Here is a 19,116-nt window from a genome sequence, read left to right as displayed (position 1 = left end):
TTATTTTAGCATCATCCCAGGCTGATGTCCTCCAGTGGTCACTAGAGGGCGCCACAGCCAAGCCCCAGGGAGCGCTCCTTCACAGTGTCCAGACTTTTTAATAGTTGTTTCTATCAGCATGTTAGTTATTATTATTATTATTATTTTTTTTTTTGCGGGTCTGGGGATGGAACCCAGGGGCATTTAACCTCCAGGCGGCACCTCCTGCCCTATTTTTTTATTCTTTATTTTGAAACCAGGTCTCACTGAGTTGCAGAGGGCCTCACTAAGTAGCTGAGGCTGGCCGCAAACCATGATCCTCTGGTCTCAGCCTCCCAAATACTGGGATTACAAACGTGCGCCACCACACCCGGCAGCATCTGTTAGTTATGAATAATAAACTGTTACAGTGTCAGTAATAAAATGAGATCTTGTAAAGACTATCTTGACCTCAGCATGGTGGCACGGGCCTGTAATTCCACTACTTGGGAGACTGAGACAGGAGGATCGCCAGTTTGAAGCCAGCCTCAGCAATTTAAAAGCCCTCAGCTTAGTGAGATGCTGTTGCAAAATAAACACTAAAATAGGGCTGGGGGTGTAGCTCAGAGGCAGAAGACCCCTGGGTTCAAACCCCAGTGCCCTCCCCCACACAAAGAATATCTAAATCAAGACACTATGTGTATGACGGGTGTGGCGGCACACACTTGTTATAACCCCAGCATTTGAGAGGCTGAGACAGGAGGATCGCAGGTTCGCGGACAGCCTGAGATACTTATTGAGGCCCTTTGCAACTCAGTGAGACCCTGTTTCAAAATAAAGAATATTTTTATTTGGAAAAAGGGTCTCTTAAACCAGTGCGGCTGGCTTCGAACCTATGCTATTCTCCTGTCTCCGCCTCCCTAGCAGGGATTACAAGCGTGCGCCACCACACCTGGCTCAAAATAAAGAATAAAAACTATTCTTTTTTTTTTTTTCCCTGTAGCTCGGAGGTAGAACACCCCTGGTTCCAATCCCAGTACTGCAAAAATAAATAAATAAATAAATAAATAAATAAATAAATAAATAAATAAATAACACTATATGTTATTTTTACTGATTTTTTTATTGCTTTGGCCCAAAATAATGTGCTCTCTGCTTTGGCAAGGAGCTTCATGATAAAGCACAGTCAAAAATAGAAACCAAGTGCAACCACAGCCTGTGATGGGAGCGGAGCTGAGAGGCGGCTTGGTAGCTGATTAAATCACAGGGCAGGTGGCACTGCTTTCATGTCATAGAATGCTCTTTCCTTAGAAGACAGAACTAGCATTTATTTTTCAGACTTTTGTGAACAAATCAGGAAAAAAAACCTTTGTGAGACTGAGGCTGATCAGTGTAATACCATATATCTATTTAATATATGTATCAAGATCTATTATATGCCGGGAGTGGTGGCACACGCTTGTAATCCCAGCATTCGGGAGGCTGAGACCAGAGGTATCGCGGTTCGCGGACAGCCTCAGCTACTTAGTGAGGCCCTTTGCAACTCAGTGAGACCCAGTTTCAAAATAAAGAATAAAAAATAGGGAAGGGGGTGTAGCTCGAAGGTTGAATGCCCCTGGGTTCCATCCCCAGACCCGCAAAAACAAAAAAGATCTATCATATCATGCCATATAGAACTTTCCTACTTTATATTCCTTTTTGTGTGTGTATGGTACTGGGGGTGGAACCCAGGGGCTTTCTACCTCCGGGCTATACTCCCACACCGATTTTATATTTTATTTGGAAACAGGGTCTCACTAAGTTGCCGAGAGCCTCACTCAGTAGCTGAGGCTGGCTTCGAACCTGTGCGATCCTCCTGTCTCAGCCTCAAATGCCAGCCCCAAAGTTAAAATATGACTATCAGTTATGGCCTGCTTTATTTCATCGTGATCCTTCTATCAAACATTTTACTAGAGCTCCTACTTTACATTTGCTCCCAATGTTGAAACAAGATACCAGGTTATGTTTGGAGCTGGGGGTGCAGCTCAGTGGTAGAGGCTCACCTGGCAAGAGCCCTGGGTTCCATCCCCAGTACCACATAAAAAGGGGGGACAGAATTATGTCAACTGACAGAAGTTAACAGCTATAGTGCCCTAAGCTCTCACATCTGTATAAACTTTTACATATTTAGTTCAAATTTCTGCATCAATTTAATAATATAAAATACTTGGTGCTAAGCCAGGCGTGGTAGAGCACGCTTGTAACCCCCACGTTTGGGAGGCTGAGACAGGAGGATCACGCAGGTTGGAAGCCAGCCTCAGCAACTTAGTGAGACCCTGTTTCCAAATAAAGTATAAAATAGGTCTGGGAGTATAGCCCAGAGGTAGAAAGCCTCTGGGTTCCACCCCTAGTACCATCAAAATAAATAAATAAATAAATAAATAAATAAATAAATAAATAAATAAATACTTGGTGGTTTTAAAGGATAGACAGACATCTAACCTTTTGGTTATATCATGGACATCTGTTTACATTCTTAATAACGATTAGAAAACCCTGTCATTCAAATACTGCAGCACCCGCTGGCGATGATTCCCTGGAGCCGTGCGAGATTCCTGATGGCAGCTGCCAGGTGAACAGATATGGTCACTTTAAAGCCACCATCACAATTATAGGTAAGGCTGTAGACCAGTGGGAAGGATTTCAGAACCTACCTGGGCGATCCACTCACGTCGCCAACTCTAGAAGGGCAGAGGCGGGGGGCAGGGACACCCCAATCCCTGTCCGAGGTGATGATGCAAAGACTCTCCCCATTTGCAGGCTCCCTCCTGCTCACCCGCCTTCCCTAGAAATCCTCATGGAAATGAGCCCACAGGCTCAGGAGCCTGCTGCCCTGGATCCCCTTGTACGTCTCCGTAATCTAAGCGTGAGGGGTGAGCACGGGGCAGGATGCAGTTCCCACGATCCGCAAACCCTTCCCTAGGCTTCCACAGTGACCCCCTTATGTGAAAAACAGGAGTGACAAGGCCACATGCAGCATTTTAGACGCAGCCCCAAGGCACGTAGCAAGGGGAGCAGGTGGGGACCAAGGACCGGCCCAGGCACCTCGGTTCTGAGGGTGGGGGTGGAAGTCTACGCGGTGCACCCGGGTGAACCCCACTGGCGGGGGCAGCAGGCTACTCCCCGAGCTGTGGCTGCAGGAGCCTCTAGTCTTAAGTCTCTTTTTCTTAAAACATCCTCCCAGAGGGGGTGCTGCTGGCACACACCGAGGCTCGAGAAATGAGAATCGGGGTTGGATTGAGGGAGAGTTCAGTATGACGTTGGAAAGGCCGCGTGGATGTGCGTACAGAGCTATGGGGGTAGAGCCCCAGGGCCGGGTGTGTCTGCCTAGCAAGAAGGCTGCCTCCACTTTTTACTTTTTATTTTATAGTTTAGATTCCTTATGGCGTGTGTTGTGATCCGTTCAGTCTTCTGTAATGGGATATCAGGGTCTGGGTGTTTGTAAACAGCACAATGCACTTCTCACAGCTCCGGAGGCTGGAAGATCACAGTAGCAGCAGATCCGGGTCCAGGGAGGGCCAGCCTCCTGGCTCTTGGGGCGCCATTTTCTTACTGTGTCCTCACATGGAAGAAGAGTTAAGGGAACGCTGGCCCCTGGCACAGGCCTATAATCCCAGTACTTGAGAGGCTAGAAAAAGAGGATAGCAGGTTCAAGGCCAGCCTCAGCAACTTAACATGCCCTGTTTCAAAATAAAAAGGGCTGAGGGAGCCGGGCATGGTGGCCCACGCTTGTAATCCCAGTACTTGTGAGGCTGAGACAGGAGGATCACAGGTTCATGACCATCCTCAGCTACTTAGTGATGCACTCTGCGACTTAGTGAGGCCTTATTTCAAAAGTAGAGAATAAAAAATAGGGCTGAGTGCCAGGCGTGGTGGCGCACGCTTGTAATCCCCGTGCTTGGGAGGCTGAGACGGGAGGATCGCACGGGTTCGAAGCCACCCTCAGCTACTTAGTGAGGCTCTCAGCAACTTAGTGAGACCCTGTTTCCAAATAAAATATAAAAAAGGTCTGGGAGTATAGCCCGGAGGTAGAAAGCCTCTGGGTTCCACACCCAGGACCACCAAAAATTAAAAAAAATAAAAAAATAGGGCTGAGGGTATAGCTTGGAGGTTGTCCCTGGGTTCAATCCTCAGTACCGCAAAGAAAAAAATTTTTAAAAAAAGCTGAGGGTGTAGCTCAGTTATGGAATGTCCTAGATTCAATCCTAGTATCGAAAAAAGAAGGGGAGGCAGGGACAAGGGAGCTCTGGGGTCTCTCAGTAAGGACCCAAATCCTACCACCTCCCGAAGGCCCTGCTTTGGTTAAGATTTTTTTCCCCTCTCTGGTCTCAGCCTCCCGAATGCTGGGATTGCAAGTGTGCACCACCACGCCCGGCTCTTGGTTAGGATTTTGACATATGAAATTGGGAAGACACAAATATTTAATGTACAGCAAAGTGGTTTGGTTTTGCTTTGTTCCCTTTTTTATATTAGGGATCAAACTCAGGGGTATTCTAACTCGGAGCTACATCCCAGCCCTATTTTTATTTTTTATTTTGAAACAGGGTCTCACTAACTTGTGGAGAGTCTCACTAAGTTGCTGAGGCCGGTCTCAACCTGAGATCCTCCTATCTCAGCCTCCTATGTACTGGGATTACAGGTGTGCACCACCCCACGCCCAGAGTTCCTACTGTATTTTGATGTGTTTTCCTATGCGGTTGTTTTGTTAGAGGGAATCCTAGAGGTCAGCATCGTCCGGATAGCAAATGTCCTGATGCCTTTGCCAGAGAGCGCCCGGGTGGACTTCACTGTGACCTGCGAAGGGACGTAAGTACAGGTCTCCGCCGGAAGGAGGGGTAAGTGAAGTGCCATGGACTGAGCGAAGGCCCGGGCCACCTGTCTTCCCTTCTTTTTTTTTTTTTTTTGGTGGTACTGGGGTTCCTGGAAGCCCTTCTACCTCCGGGCTACACTCACAGACCTATTTTTATATTTTTTATTTGGAAACAGGGTCTCCTAAGCTAGCACGCGCGTCTGGCTTCGAACCCGCGCGATCCTCCTGTCTCTGCCTCTCAAGCGCGGGGATCTTCCCTTCTAAGTTGATTTGAATTCCTACTAATTACCAGGAGCCAGGGCGCACGCCTATAATAGACTTGGGAGGCTGAGGCAGGAAGATCTCAGGTTCAAGGCCAGCCTGGGCAACTTAGTAAGACACTGTCTCAAAGTAGAATAAAAAAAAATTGGTTTATTCCTCAGCTATAGAGAACCCAGTACTGAGTTCAATTCCCAGTACTGAAAAAAGTTCAGTTTATTAGAAACCCCAGCTGAGGAAGGTTTTACAAAGGGCCATAGAAGGCGCTGCCCAGCACACACTGCTTTTGTTAAAATTGAGAGTGCTCGTTATCTTTAGTTGTTGGTTAAGTCGAATAATAATTATAACTAGGTGAGCACTTCGTATGTTCTTAGCACTTCACATCTCTCCTCATATTGAATCCTCATAACAGTCCGAGTCTCCCCATTTCACAGATGAGGCCATAAAGGCAGCGGGGATCTTGGAGGGCTGGTAACTGGCAGAGCCTGGCTCACAGGCCGGAGGCCCAGCTCACAGCGGCTCTTCAACTCCTGGAGGCTCCTCCTGATGGACAGGAAGCCCACGCCAGGCATATTCTTCCCTCTATAATTTACATAACTTTTTCCATTAGAAATTGATTTCAGCCAGATGTGGTGTCACATGCTTGTAATCTCAGTAACTGGGAGGCTAAGATAGGAGGATCGCAGGTTCAAGGACAGGCCTCAGCAACCTTGTGAGGGCCTCTGCAATTTAGTGAGACATTGTTTCAAGATAAAACATGATGTACACTTGGTTTTTTTTTAATTTTTTTATTGGTGCATTATATTCATACATCATATTGGGGTAAAAAACTTGTGATGCACACTTGTAAGCCCAGCACTTGGGAGGCTGAGACAGGAGGATCGAGGTTCGCAGACAGCCTCAGCTACTACTTAGTGAGGCCCTTTGCAACTCAGTGAGACCCTGTTTTAAAAATAAAGAATAAAAAAATAGAGCTGGGGGTGTAGCTTGGAGGTAGAATGCCCCTGGGTTCCACCCCCAGTACCAAAAAAAAAAAAAAAATAGAACTGGGGATATTCTTGGAGATAGAATGACCCTAGGTTCAATCCCCAGTACCACAAAAGAAAAAAAAAAGAATTTAATTTCCTGCCAGGTATGGTGGCACATGCCAGCTGTACTTGGGAGGCTGAGACAGGAGGATGGCAGGTTCAATACCAGCCTTAGAAACTTAGTGAAATTCCAACAACCTAATAAGACTCTGTTTCAAAATAAAAACTAAAAGCTGGGCGTGGTGGCACACACTTGTAATCCCAGCATTCGGGAGGCTGAGACCGGAGGATTGCAGTTCACGGCCAGCCTCAGCTACTTAGTGAGGCCCTCTGCAACTCAGTGAGACCCTGTTTCAAAATAAAGAATAAAAAAATAGGGCAGAGGGTGTAGCTCCGAGGTCAAATGCCCCTGGGTTCCATCCCTAGACCCCCCCACAAAAATAAATAAATAAAAACTAAAAAGGTCTTGGGGTATAGTTCAGAGGTAGAATGTTCCTGGTTCAATTCCCAGTACTAAAAAAAAAAAAAGAATTTGATTCCCTTGATTTGTTCATGACCAATTAAATGTGTTAACAAATCAACTAATTTACATGTATGTAAATTAAATAGTAATATATATTTGAATATAGACATAGACAGTATGTAAATTAACTAATAAAATATGTATTTAAATATAAGTATAGCCGGGCGTGGTGGCGCACGCTTGTAATCCCCGCGCTTGGGAGGCGGAGACAGGAGAATCGCGCAGGTTCGAAGCCAGCCGTGCTGGCGTAGGAGACCCTGTTTCAAAAATATAAAATAGGTCTGGGAGTGTAGCCCGGAGGAAGAAGGACTTCCAGGAACCCCAGTACCACCAAAAAAAAAAAAAAAAATATATATATATATATATATATATATATATATATATATATATATATATATATGTATAGCCAGGTGTGGTGGTGCATGCTTGTAAACTCAGTACTTGGGAGGCTGAGACAGGATCGCAGGTTCATGGCCATCCTCAGCAACTGAGCAAGGTCTTCCACAACTTAGTGTGACCCTGTTTCAAAATAAAAAATAAGCCGGGCGTGGTGGCGCACGCTTGTAATCCCCGCGCTTGGGAGGCGGAGACAGGAGGATCGCGCAGGTTCAAAGCCAGCCGCGCTGGCGTAAGAGACCCTGTTTCAAAAATATAAAATAGGTCTGGGAGTGTAGCCCGGAGGTAGAAGGGCTTCCAGGAACCCCAGTACCACCAAAAATAAATAAATAAGTAAGTAAAAATTAAAAAAAAAATAAACCAGGCGTGGTGGCACACACTTGTAATACCAACATTCAGGAGGCTGAGACCGGAGGATGGCAGTTTGTGGACAGCTTCAGCTACTTAGTGAGGTCCTCCACAACTTGGTGAGACCCTGTTTCAAAATAAAGAATAAAAATAGGGCAGGGGGTGTGGCTCAGAGGTAAAATGCCCGTGGGTTCCATCCTCAGACCTGAAAAAAAAAAAAAAAAAAAAAAAGCGCCGGGCATGGTGGCGCACGCTTGTAATCCCCGCGCTTGGGAGGCGGAGACAGGAGGATCGCGCAGGTTCTAAACCAGCTTCAGTGGCTTAAGAGACCCTGTTTCCAAATGGAGTGTAGCTCAGAGTTAGAATGCCCCTGGGTTCAATCCCCAATGCCACAATGAATACGTAAACAGTAACCAAGAGAATGGGATGGGATGGAAAGGGGCCTTATTTTGTAGAAAAAAGAGTAACTAAGAAGCTCTCTGGGAGAGGAGCAGAATGTGCGCTGTGTGTGACCTTGGCCCAGTTACTTCCCCTCACTGTTACACTGGGATAATCTTACCTCTTTCATGGGCCCATCGAGAGGAACAAACAAGATACTGCCATGTGTCTAAACTCAGCACTACGCACACAGCAAATCCTGCGTAAACAGCCACTCCGCTGCTGCTGCTGTTGCATTTGACCAGCCCCAGGCAGAGCCGGCTCTGACATCTAATATCTTTGCCTAACACCTAAGCCATCTGCATTTTTGGAAATTCTGGTAGAGGAAATCTGCCAGGCATGGCGGCGCACTCCTATAATCCTGGTACTTGGGAGGCTGAGACCAGAATATTGTAGATTCACCAGCCAGACTCAGCTATTTAGGGAGACCTTCAACAATTTAGTGAGACTCTGTCTCACTAAATAAAAACAATCAGGCATGGTGGCACATACTTGTAATCTCAGCATTCGAGGGGCTTAAAATGGAGGACTGCGGTTTGCATTCAGCCTCAGCTACTTAGCAAGGCCCTTTACAACTCAGTGAGAGCCTGTTTCAAAAATAAAAGAAGACAGCCGGGCATTGTGGCGCATGCTTGTAATCCCTGTGTTTGGGAGATTGAGACAGGAGGATCCCACATGTTTGAAGCCAGCCTCAGCTACTTAGTCTCTTAGCAATTTACTGAGACCCTGTTTCCAAAAAACATATATAAAATAGGTCTGGGAGTGTAGCCTGGAGGTAGAAAGCCCCTGGGTTCCATCCCCAGTACCACCAAAAATAAACAAATAAATAAAAGAATACTGGGGGGGGGGATAGGGCTGGAGGTGTAGCTCGGAGGTAGAATGCCCCTGAATTTCATCCTCAGTACCGCAAAAGAAAAAAACACAAAAGACTAAAAAAAGACTAAAATAGGGCTGGGAGTGTAGCTCACAAGAATGCCCCTGGATTCCATTTCCAGTACCACAAAAATAAATACATACATACATACATACATACATACATACATAAAAACAAAAGAACTGGGGGTGTAGCTGGAAGGTAGAATACCCCTGAATTCAGTCCCTATTGACAAAACAAGCAACCTGACATTGCCCCTTTCACCCCCTCTGTAATCTGTCCAGCACCCCCACAGAGGTCTGCACTGCCATTTCTGACCCCACCTGCCAGACAGCCCAGAATGTGGTCTGCAGCGCTGTGGACGCGGACGCCGTGTGCCCGCTGACCGTGAGAAGAGCCTTCAACAGGTCTGGGACATACTGTGTGAACCTCACGCTGAGTGACGGCGCAAGTCTGGCCCTCACGAACACCTTGATCTCCATCCCTGGCCAGGGTGAGCATTTCCTACCGCCGCACGGCCACAGTGGGCTCACTATCTGTTTAATTCCAGAACAGAGATGAGCATCCAGGCCGGGCACTGAAGGTTTGCCTTGCCTCTCCCTCCAGCTGCTTCCCTTGCCCTCCCTCGAGCCTGCCCTGTGGATGCCAAGCAGAGCCCTCACAGTGGGGCCCTTCTCCCTCCCTGGCTCGTGCTCCCTGGTAAGGAGGCTTGACCTGCCTCCCTCGGACCCGCTGCCTTGCTCGAGGTCACTGAAGTGATTCTCGCCTCCCTCCTCTCTCCTCTTTAAACTGAGCTTGTTATGGCTCCACAGTTATGGCCTGCTCTTGACTTTTCCTATTCCTTATTGTTTCCTTTAGCCTTTAATATTTTCTTTAAACATTCTTCTGCTACATGACTGTGTGTTAGCCTTGAACCTGCGATCTTCCTGTCTCAGCCTCCCAAGTGCTGGGATTTAGGTATGCACCACAGTACCCAGTTTACACTGCCTTTAAAAAATTAATTTGTAGCTAGGTGTGGTGGTGCACATTTTTAATCCCAGTACTTAGGAGGCTGAGACAGGAGGATCGCAGGTTCACAGCCAACCTCAGATACTTAGTGAGACCCTCTGCAACTTAGTGAGACCCTGTTTCAAAAATAAAAAATAGCCAGGCATGGTGGCCCACACTTGTAATCCCAGCATCCAGGAGGCTGAGACAGGAAGACTGCCATTTGAGGTCAGCCTCAGCTACTTAGTGAGGCCCTTTGCAACTCAGTGAGACCCTGATCCAAAATATGAATAAAAAGTAGGGCTGGGGGTGTAGCTCAGACATGGAATGCTCCCGGGCTCCATTCCCAGTACCATAAAAAATAAAAATAAAAATAGCCGGGCGTGGTGGCACACACTTGTAATCCCCGCGCTTGGGAGGCAGAGACAGGAGGATCGTGCAGGTTCGAAGCCAGCCTTGCTGGCTTAAGAGACTCTGTTTTCAAATAAAATATAAAAAAAATAGGTCTGAGAGTGTAGCCCAGAGGTAGAAGGGTTCCATCCCCAGTACCACCAAAAAATAAATAAATATAAAAATAAAAAATAAAAAATGGGGCTGGGGGTGTATCTCAGAGGTAGAATGCCAGAATGCCCCTGGGTTCTATCTCCAGTGCTGAAAAAGCAAAGTTAAACTAAAAATTAATTTGTTCTGGGTATATTGTAATTATACATCAGAGTGAGATTCATAGCGCTACATTCATTTATGCACATAACATTATTTGTGTTTTTTTTTTCTTGTTTTCTTTTTGTGGTACTGAGGGTGGAACCCAGGGGCTTTTTTTCTACCATTGGGCTATACTCCCAGACCTTTTTTTTTTAATACTTTATTTGGAAACAAGGTCTCACTAAGTTGCTGAGAACCTCCACATAACATTATTCCATCTGTTTCCTTCTCCACACCTCCTCTCTCATCCTACTCTGCTGGTCTCTATCCTAATTTCCATGAGTCTTTTTTTCTTTTTATTTCTGGCTTCCACATATAAGAGAAAACATGGCGGCCTTTGATTGGCTAAGCCTGGCCATCTAAATTAGCGTGATGTTCTCCAGTTCCATCCAGTTTCCTGCAAATGACATGATTTTGTTCTTTATGGCTGAATTTTGCCTTGCCTGGTGATGCAGGCACAAAAGAAGTGAGCAGAGTGGTGAGAAAGCGGGGCGTGGCCCGTGCCCGTGGCCCGTGCCCGCGGCCCGTGCCGCAGAGCGCCTGGGAGGCGCTGGGAGTGAGGGCCCTGCAGATGAACCAGGGGAAGGGCTTTCCCTGCACTGGCGTGGAGCTCTGGAAGAGTGTGGGAAGCACAGGCAACTCCCAGGATTAGCAGGAGCAGTTAATGAGAGGCGAGCGGTGCACAGGTAATCACAGGATCCCCTCACCACCTGGGCGCTGCAGGCTCCCCGGAAGCCTAAGCAGCTGTCTCTAGACTGTGCCAGCGCTCCCTCTGAATTCTTAACTCAGTGTTCCAGACATGCTAACTCACTCTCTAAATGGAAGATAAGCTCGCCCAAAGACTATATATTATTTAATGGGAAAAATTACCAAAAGCCCAGAGGGAATCATACATCTTGGCTGCGCCCTCCCTCATGTATTTAACGGTATTACGAGCAGCATGATTTCTAAGTGAAAGACATAACTAATACGGTCTTGCTTCTGTTTTAAGACCCAGCCTCCTCTTTAAGAATGGCAGATGGTGCCTTGATCTCTATTGGTTGCTTGGCCCTATTTGTTACTGCGATCGCCATCTTGGTGTACAAGTAAGTTTCTGGTTCTAACACTTTAAATCTCTATAGTATATTGTCAAAGTAAGTAGCATATTTCTGTGTCAATGTGTCATTTCTTTTTTTCTTTTTTTTTCTTTTTCTTTTTGGTAGTACTGGGGTTCCTGGAAGCCCTTTTACCTCGCTACACTCCCAGACCTATTTTATATTTTTTTATTTGGAAACAGGGTCTCTTAAGCCAGCGAGACTGGCTCCAAACCAGCGCGATCCTCCTGTCTCTGCCTCCCAAGCACGGGGATTACAAACGTGCACCACCACGCCCGGCTATTTTTTTCTTTTAAACTTTTTGTATATAAGGTGAAAATCTCCTTTTGAACTGTGAATACCAAACTGGCCTGTTAACTTTCCTGAGTTTTTGTTTGCTTGTTTCTTTGTTTTTGTGGTACTGGAGATGAACCCAGGGGCGTTCTGCCTCCTAGCTACACCCCAGCCCTATTTTTTTATTCTTTATTTTGAAACAGGGGCTCACTGAGTTGCAAAGGACCTCACTAAGTAGCCGAGGCTGGCCTCGAACCACGATCCTCCTGTCTTAGCCTCTCAAATGCTGGGATTATAAGTATGTGCCACTATGCCCAGCTTGATTGTTTTGTTTTGGTGCTGGGGACTGATCCCAGGGGCATTCTATATCCAATCTATATCCCCAGACCTTTATATTTTGTTTCAAAATAAGGTCTTTTTTTTTTTTTTTTTTTTTTTGCGGCACTGGGGATGGAACCCAGGGCCATTCTACCTCTGAGCTACACCCCCAGCCCTAATATTCTTTATTTTTTAAAACAGGGTCTCACTAAGTTGCAGAGAGTCTCACTAAGTAGCTGAGGCTGTTAGTTCACGGTCCTCTGGTCTCAGCCTCCCGAATGTTGGGATTACAAGCAGGTGCCATCACATCCGGCTTTCAAAATAAGGTCTTGCTAAATTGATGAGGCTGGCAATTCTCCTGTCTCAATCTCCCAACTACTGGGATTATAGGCATGCCCTGCTGAGATTTTTTTTTTCTAAAAAATGTAAAAATGCTACCAGATAGTTATAACATTACAAAATTGTGTCTATATAATGTTTAACATACAATCTGAAATCACAATAAACAGGCACATTTCTTGCATGAAGAGAAAATAACTATTTTCATAAGTTACCAGTGTGTTACAAACCATAGACTAGATTAAATGGAATTATTACTTCTGTGCCTGGCATGAAAAAGATTGTAGAATGTAATGCATTTCAGTCAAAGATTGTTTTTTAATCACTGTTCAACATGCTATTTGCAGAAAACACAAGGAATACAAGCCCATAGGAAATGGTTCTGGAAAAATGGTCAAAGGCAAAGGCCTGGATGTTTTCCTCAACCATGCGAAGACCATGTTCTTCCCAGGAAACCAAGAGAAGGACCCACTGCTCAAGAACCAACCGGGAGTTCCTTAAGTCTTCAGGATTTCTGACCGGCAGCCGGCTCTTCAGTGCCATTTATGTGAACTGTACAGGAGTGATGACTACTCTTTTTTTGTAAATATTATTGTAAAACAGAGCTGGGGGTGTTGCTCAGAGGCCTAGTACCTGCCCACCGTATGCAAGGCCCTGGATTTGGTCCCAGCACCACAAAGATACATATATCTTATATATTGTATATGTAATATACTATATATATATATATATATATATATATATATATATATATATATATATATACACACACATATTGTAAAATATATTCCATGACTTAGGGAGGTTGGGTTTTTTCATAAGTTTAATGACATTTTAGGGACATGATAAAACAACTCAGCTCTGTAACCTTTCATTGTTGTGATTCTCATAAATGTCTTAGGTGACCCTTAGGGTAGACACACTGTGTCCCAAGGGTGGGGAGAAGCCACAGTTCATCAGAATCTGACCCAGGCTAATGGAAGGAGAGGCTGGCTGGGCACTTTCTGGCTTTCCATAGAAGTATATGCATAAAACCATGTCGTCCCAGCCTAAAGATCAGGTTCCAAGATAACTGATCCCATCTCATTGAACAGGCATGAGCCCCTGACAGAAGATTAACAGGTCTCTGCGTTTTTATAGTGTGCATGCTTGTTATACTCAGAAAACAATACAATAAATCTAATAAATAGGTGTGAGTACTCAATGAAGAATGATAGTAATTTGTTGATTTCGTGGACATTTATTTAGTGATTTTTATATATGAGACATGGTGCTAGGTACCTGACCCAGCACTCAGAGAGTTGATACTCTTGTGTGTATATCTGATTTTCTGCACACTCTAGTGCACACATTTGGAATCATTGTTACGATTTTCTAAAGGAGACTCCCAGTTGTCTTATCTGTTTCTCTGAACGATGATACATATGGAAGCCTATGGAAGAGCTCCAAACTAGGACCTGTGATCCTAGTTTTTGGGAGGCTGAGGTAGGAGGATCGCAGGTTCACAGACAGCCTCGGCAACTTAGCAAGACTCTCCACAACTTGGTGAGACCCTGTTTCAAAATAAAAAATAAACTGGGTGTAATGGTGCACGCCTGTAATTCCAGCTGAGACAGGAGGATTGCAGGTTTGCAGCCAGCCTCATCAACTTAGTGAGGCTGTCAGCAACTTAGTGAGACCTGTTTCAAAATAAAATAAAATAAAATAAATAATAAAATAAAAAAGGGAGGGCACCTAGCACTGTGTGAATGATCCACATAAAAATAAAAATAAATGAAAAAAATAAAATAAAATAGGGCTGGGGGTGTAGCTCAGAGGTAGAATGTCCCTGGGTTCAATCCCCAGCACCGCAAAATAAAATAAAAATAAGTAAAAAATAAAATAGGACTGAGGGTGTGTCTCAGAGGTAAAATGCCCCTGGGTTTAATCCCCAGTCCCCACCCACCACGCATTTACAATACGGAAACTTGGTCAGTGAGGACTTTACCTTCATTTGTAATAGAAACCCTCTGCCATATTTTAGACATCACATTCTTTTTCTCTCCTTCCTGAAAAATAAATTGTGGGAAAAGACAAGGCCTTGGTATTGTAATTATTTTTTCAAGGTATCATTTGTCTTTAAATTTCATTTAGTTTTCAATAGGTATAATGCACCCCTTAAGAGCATTGATAATATCATAAATATTTTCTTTTTTTATTTTTTGCAGTACTGGGGATTAACTCAGAGGCATTCTACCTCCAAGCTACTCCCCCAGCCCTATTTTTATTATTTTGAAACAGGGTCTCACTAAGTTTGCTGAGGGTTTCACTAAGTTGCTGAGGCTGGCCTTGAATCTGTGATCCTCCTAACTTGGCCAGACTCCCAAGTACTGGGATTACAGGTATGTTCCTGTAATCAAGCCTGGCTCAAATCAATTTTTTTTTTTTTTTTTTTTTTTTTTTTTTTGCGGGTCTGGAGATGGAACCCAGAGGCATTTGACCTCCAAGCTACACCTATGCCCAATTTTTTATTCTTTATTTTGAAACAGGGTCTCACTAAGTTGCAGAGGGCCTCACTAAGTAGCTGAGGCTGTCCGTGAACCACGATCCTCCCATCTCAGCCTCCCAAATGCTGGGATTACAGGCGTGCACCACCACGCCCGGCTCTCAAACTTTTTAAAAACTTTTTTATTGGTGCATTGTAGTCATCCATCTTAATGGGATACAAGATGGCAGAGACAAAGCTTGAGTCTTGCTATGTAATTTTGGTCGTTTAAACCTGTATGATTGCTCTCAGCTGTGGCGATTGCATAGTAAGTGGGAGACATTTTGATTAGTGGGCTGACATCATGCTATTTGTGGGAAGTCACACAGAGAATGAGAACTGGCTGAACTAAAATGCCATTGAAGGCATCTGCGTTCCAAAGAGCCTATGGGAGAGCTCCGAAGCAAATTTCACCCCATCTTGAGGCCAAAGGCATTCAGCTATAGACTGGGGAGCACTCGCCCTGCAGGTCAAGCGGAGACTGGAGGGATAGCGAGGTCAGAGGTTAACGCTGTCAATGCATCGCCCTCCCACTAGCCTGGAATCTAAGCTCCATAACAGCAACCTTTGTCTCTCCAGTCGCCATGTTGTGCTCTCCTAGACCAGAGCCTGGGGCATACCGGTGCTCAATGAAGGGCAGCTGAGTGACCAAAATCAATCTGCAGGGGTGAGTCCTTGGGTTTTTAGGCATGGATTCCAGCAGCTGAGACCATTCCTTAAAGAAATGTTAAACTTCCCACCAGAAGTTCCTCCAGGAAGAAGTCTGTCTCTTCCGGTCCGCCCTCTGCCTGCCGCTTGGGTTTCGTGTTATGGTACATTTCAGGGCTGCTGAGCTCACTGAATGCTCTGCACTCTACGCTGTTGCAGAATTGAATATTCAAGAACAACCAGTGCTTGTGAGTCAGAGGATCTCAGATGCAGACATTTATAAAAGGTCCTATGCACTAAACTATTACCAGAATAATTTATCACGTACACATTCAACTTTTTTTGGACGTTCTGATTCTCAGCAAACATTAATCAAGTCATTCCACTATCTCTTGTTACTTACCCCAGTTACAGACCTGATTCATCAGACGTTGAATGGCTGTCGCCAGAGGGACGTGAGCACCCCGCAACCCACTGTTCTGCCCTCTCTGCTGCTGTTTGTTGGGTTGAGATTGAGGGAGGTTTGATGAGATTTGGACCCGCTCCTCAGTGACAGGATATTTGCTGTTTTCTGCTGTGCCTACGGATACGAGAAGGAAAGACTGAATCATAGGCCGGCTAGTTCTCAGGTCATTGGACCAGCAGAATCAGGACTACTGGGAACTTGTTAGAAGTCCAAATTATGGCCGGGAGTGGTGGCGCACGCTTGTAATCCCAGCATTTGGAAGGCTGGGACAGGGGGATCACAGGTTCTTGGCCAGCCTCAGCTACTTAGTGAGGCCCTCTGCAACTTAGTGAGACCCTGTTTCCAAATAAAAGAATGAAATAGGGCCAGAGGTGCAGCTCAGAGGTAGAGTGCCCCTGGGTTCCATCCCTAGTAACACACACACACACACACACACACACACACACACACACACACACTTCAAATTATGCCGGATATACGGTTATAATCCCAGTACTTGGGAGGCTGAGACAGAAGGATCGCAGGTTCAAAGCCAGACAGCAATTTAGCAAGACTTTGTTTTCAATTAAAAATAGGAATGGGGGTGTAGCTTGAAGGTATTATAGAATGCCTCTGGGTTCAATTCCCAAATTCCCAGTACCACAAGAGAGCGAGAAAAAGAAATCCAAATTATGGTGTCCCACAAAACAGTACCGAGTTAGAAAGTCTGGGAGTGGGCTCAGCAATCTGTGTTTCACCCCATCTCCAGGTGATTCTGCTTCAACTTGAAACTACTTTTCTATTTCAGGTTCTCATAGTCTGATATCTCTCTCTCTCTCTCTCTCTCTCTCTCTCTCTCTCTCTCTCTCTCTCTCCCCCCTCTCCCTCTCCCCCTCTCCCTCTCCCCCTCTCCCTCTCCCCCTCTCCCTCTCCCCCCACCCCTCTTCAGTACTAGAGATGGAACCCAGGGGCATTCTACCTCCAAGCTACACCCCCAGCCATATTTTTTTATTCTTTATTTTGAAACAGGGTCTCACTGAGTTGCAGAGGGCCTCACTAAGTAGCTGAGGCTGTTCATGAACTGCGATCCTCCATCTCTGCCTCCCAAATGCTGGGATTACAAGTGTGTGCCACCATGCCTGGCCTTCATAGTCTGATTTCTTGCTCACCACAAAAATGATAAAACCTCCCCATTCCTCCCCCTCCCCCTCCCCTCCCCTCCCCTCCCCCCTCCTCCTCTTCTTCTTCTTCTTCTTCATCTTCTTCTTCTTCTGTGTGGTATTGGGGATGAAACCCAGGGGCATTCTACCTCTGATCTATACGCCCCAACTCTATTTTTTATTCTTTATTTTGAAACAGGGTCTCACAAGTTGAAGGCTTCACTAAGTAGCTGAAGCTGGCCTCGAACCTGTGATCCTCCTGTCTCAGCCTCCCAAATGCTGGTATTACAAGTATGCGCCACCACGCCTGGCTCCTAGTCCTTCTGACCCCAGGCTTTACACAGAGTATGTACTACTGGGCCACATGCAAACTGCTTTCTGCTCCACTCATTCTTGCAGATGGATTTGCAGCCGCCACCTGAAGTAAGTCAGGGAGGAGCTGCATACCCACCAGGCCCATGGGAAGGCTCTCTTTCCTCTCCTGTGAGAGGAAAGGCTCGGGAAAGGTCAAATAATTTCCCCAGGGCCATTCAACTTTAAGTGGCAGAGCTGGGTTCAGATCCAAGTCTTTTGTTTTATGTCCTTGCCCAGGGCTTCTTCAGTTTCTCTGCTCTGCAGCAGGGGTTCTGACATTTGGGTCAGGTAATTTGTCCCTGTGGGCTTGTCCTGTAGACTGCAGGCTGTTTATCAGCATCTCTTGACCTGTAGTTGTAGCAACGACAAATGTCTCCAAATATCATCAAATGTCCCCTGGGCGGAGAGCAGTCACCCTGGCTGAGAACCACTGCCCGGCAGCCTTCGCAGCTGAGAACCCGCCAGCGACCGCTCAGCACAGTTGGCCTCCTCTGAGGGCAACCGCAAAATGGAAGATTTCCATTGGCCATTGTGCCATCGAAGAAGCAAAGGATCTAGAGAAAACATTGTTCTCCACAATACCTTAGCCATTTTTTTAAGAAAATGAACATTAATTCTGTAATATCATTTGGTATCCAGGGTGCATTCAGATTTCTCCAGTTGTCCCCAGTGTGTGTGTGTGTGTGTGTGTGTGTGTGTGTGTGTGTGTGTTACTGGAGATTGATCCCAGGGGCATTCTGCCTCTGAACTACACTCCCAGCCCAATTTATTTTATTTATTTATTGCAGTGCTGGGGATTGGACATTCTAGTTCCAAGCTACACACCCAGCCCTATTTTTTCTTTTGAAAAAAATAATTTTGAAACAGGGTCTCATTAAGTCGCAGAGGGCCTCACTAAGTAGCTGAGGTTGGCCATAAACCTGCATACTGGGATTACAAGTGTGTGTCACTACGCCGGGCTTTTATTTTTTATTTTGAAACAAGATCTCATTAAGTTATGCAGGGCATAAGTAGCTGAGACTAGTAGTGAACTTGCGATCCTCCTGTCTCAGCCTCCCAAATACTGGGTTTACAAGCTTGTGTCGTCACACCCGTGTCCCAAAATATCTTTCATAGCTGCTTCTTTTCTGGGCTAGGATCCAGTCTAGGTTGCCTGTGGTTGCTGTCTGCTTAGGCTCTATTACTGTAGAACAGGCGAAGTATGTCCCGTGGCTGGATGTGACCTGCCACCGGTTTTGTAAGTTTTTGCTGGAACTCAGCCATGCTTTTTTGTTTATATAAAGTCTCTGGTTGTGTTGATGCCAAACTGGTCAACTTGGGTAACTGGTCCACAAAACTTAAAATGCTTACCTCTTGGCTTTTTACAGAAGAAGTTTGCTGACCCATGAACTAGAATTTTGCTCCTTGTCTTTATTTTTAATATGATACTAGACTGTTCAAAAAGTCCGAGACACTTGCTCCTAGAAGATCTCTTCCTCACCAGGCATGGTGGTGCTCACCTGTAACCCCAGTCACTGGGAGGCTGCGACGGGAGCATCGCAGAACAAGGAGTGAAAAGCAAACACTGAGAAACAATTCACGCCGATGGGAGTGAAATGAA

The 19,116-nt window shown here is 45.6% G+C and overlaps 1 protein-coding gene across 1 annotated transcript in view; it reads left to right on the top strand.

Moving 5' to 3' along the window:
* The window catches only part of GPNMB (glycoprotein nmb), a gene marked incomplete at both ends in the record, with an annotated part of 34,210 nt that extends 21,324 nt beyond the window's left edge, over positions 1 to 12,886 (top strand). The window contains 5 exons of the mRNA XM_080700943.1: positions 2,514 to 2,612; positions 4,707 to 4,803; positions 8,957 to 9,165; positions 11,353 to 11,446; positions 12,733 to 12,886. Coding sequence (XP_080557069.1) covers positions 2,514 to 2,612; positions 4,707 to 4,803; positions 8,957 to 9,165; positions 11,353 to 11,446; positions 12,733 to 12,886 — 653 coding nt within the window. The remainder of the gene's footprint in view (positions 1 to 2,513; positions 2,613 to 4,706; positions 4,804 to 8,956; positions 9,166 to 11,352; positions 11,447 to 12,732) is intronic.
* Positions 12,887 to 19,116: the final 6,230 nt, after the last annotated feature.

Source organism: Muscardinus avellanarius (genome assembly GCF_963383645.1).
Source record: "Muscardinus avellanarius genome assembly, chromosome: 9".
NCBI classification, from domain to species: Eukaryota; Metazoa; Chordata; class Mammalia; order Rodentia; family Gliridae; genus Muscardinus; species Muscardinus avellanarius.
The sequence above is the reverse complement of the archived record's forward strand: the minus strand, read 5'-3'. Positions and strand labels throughout refer to the sequence as shown.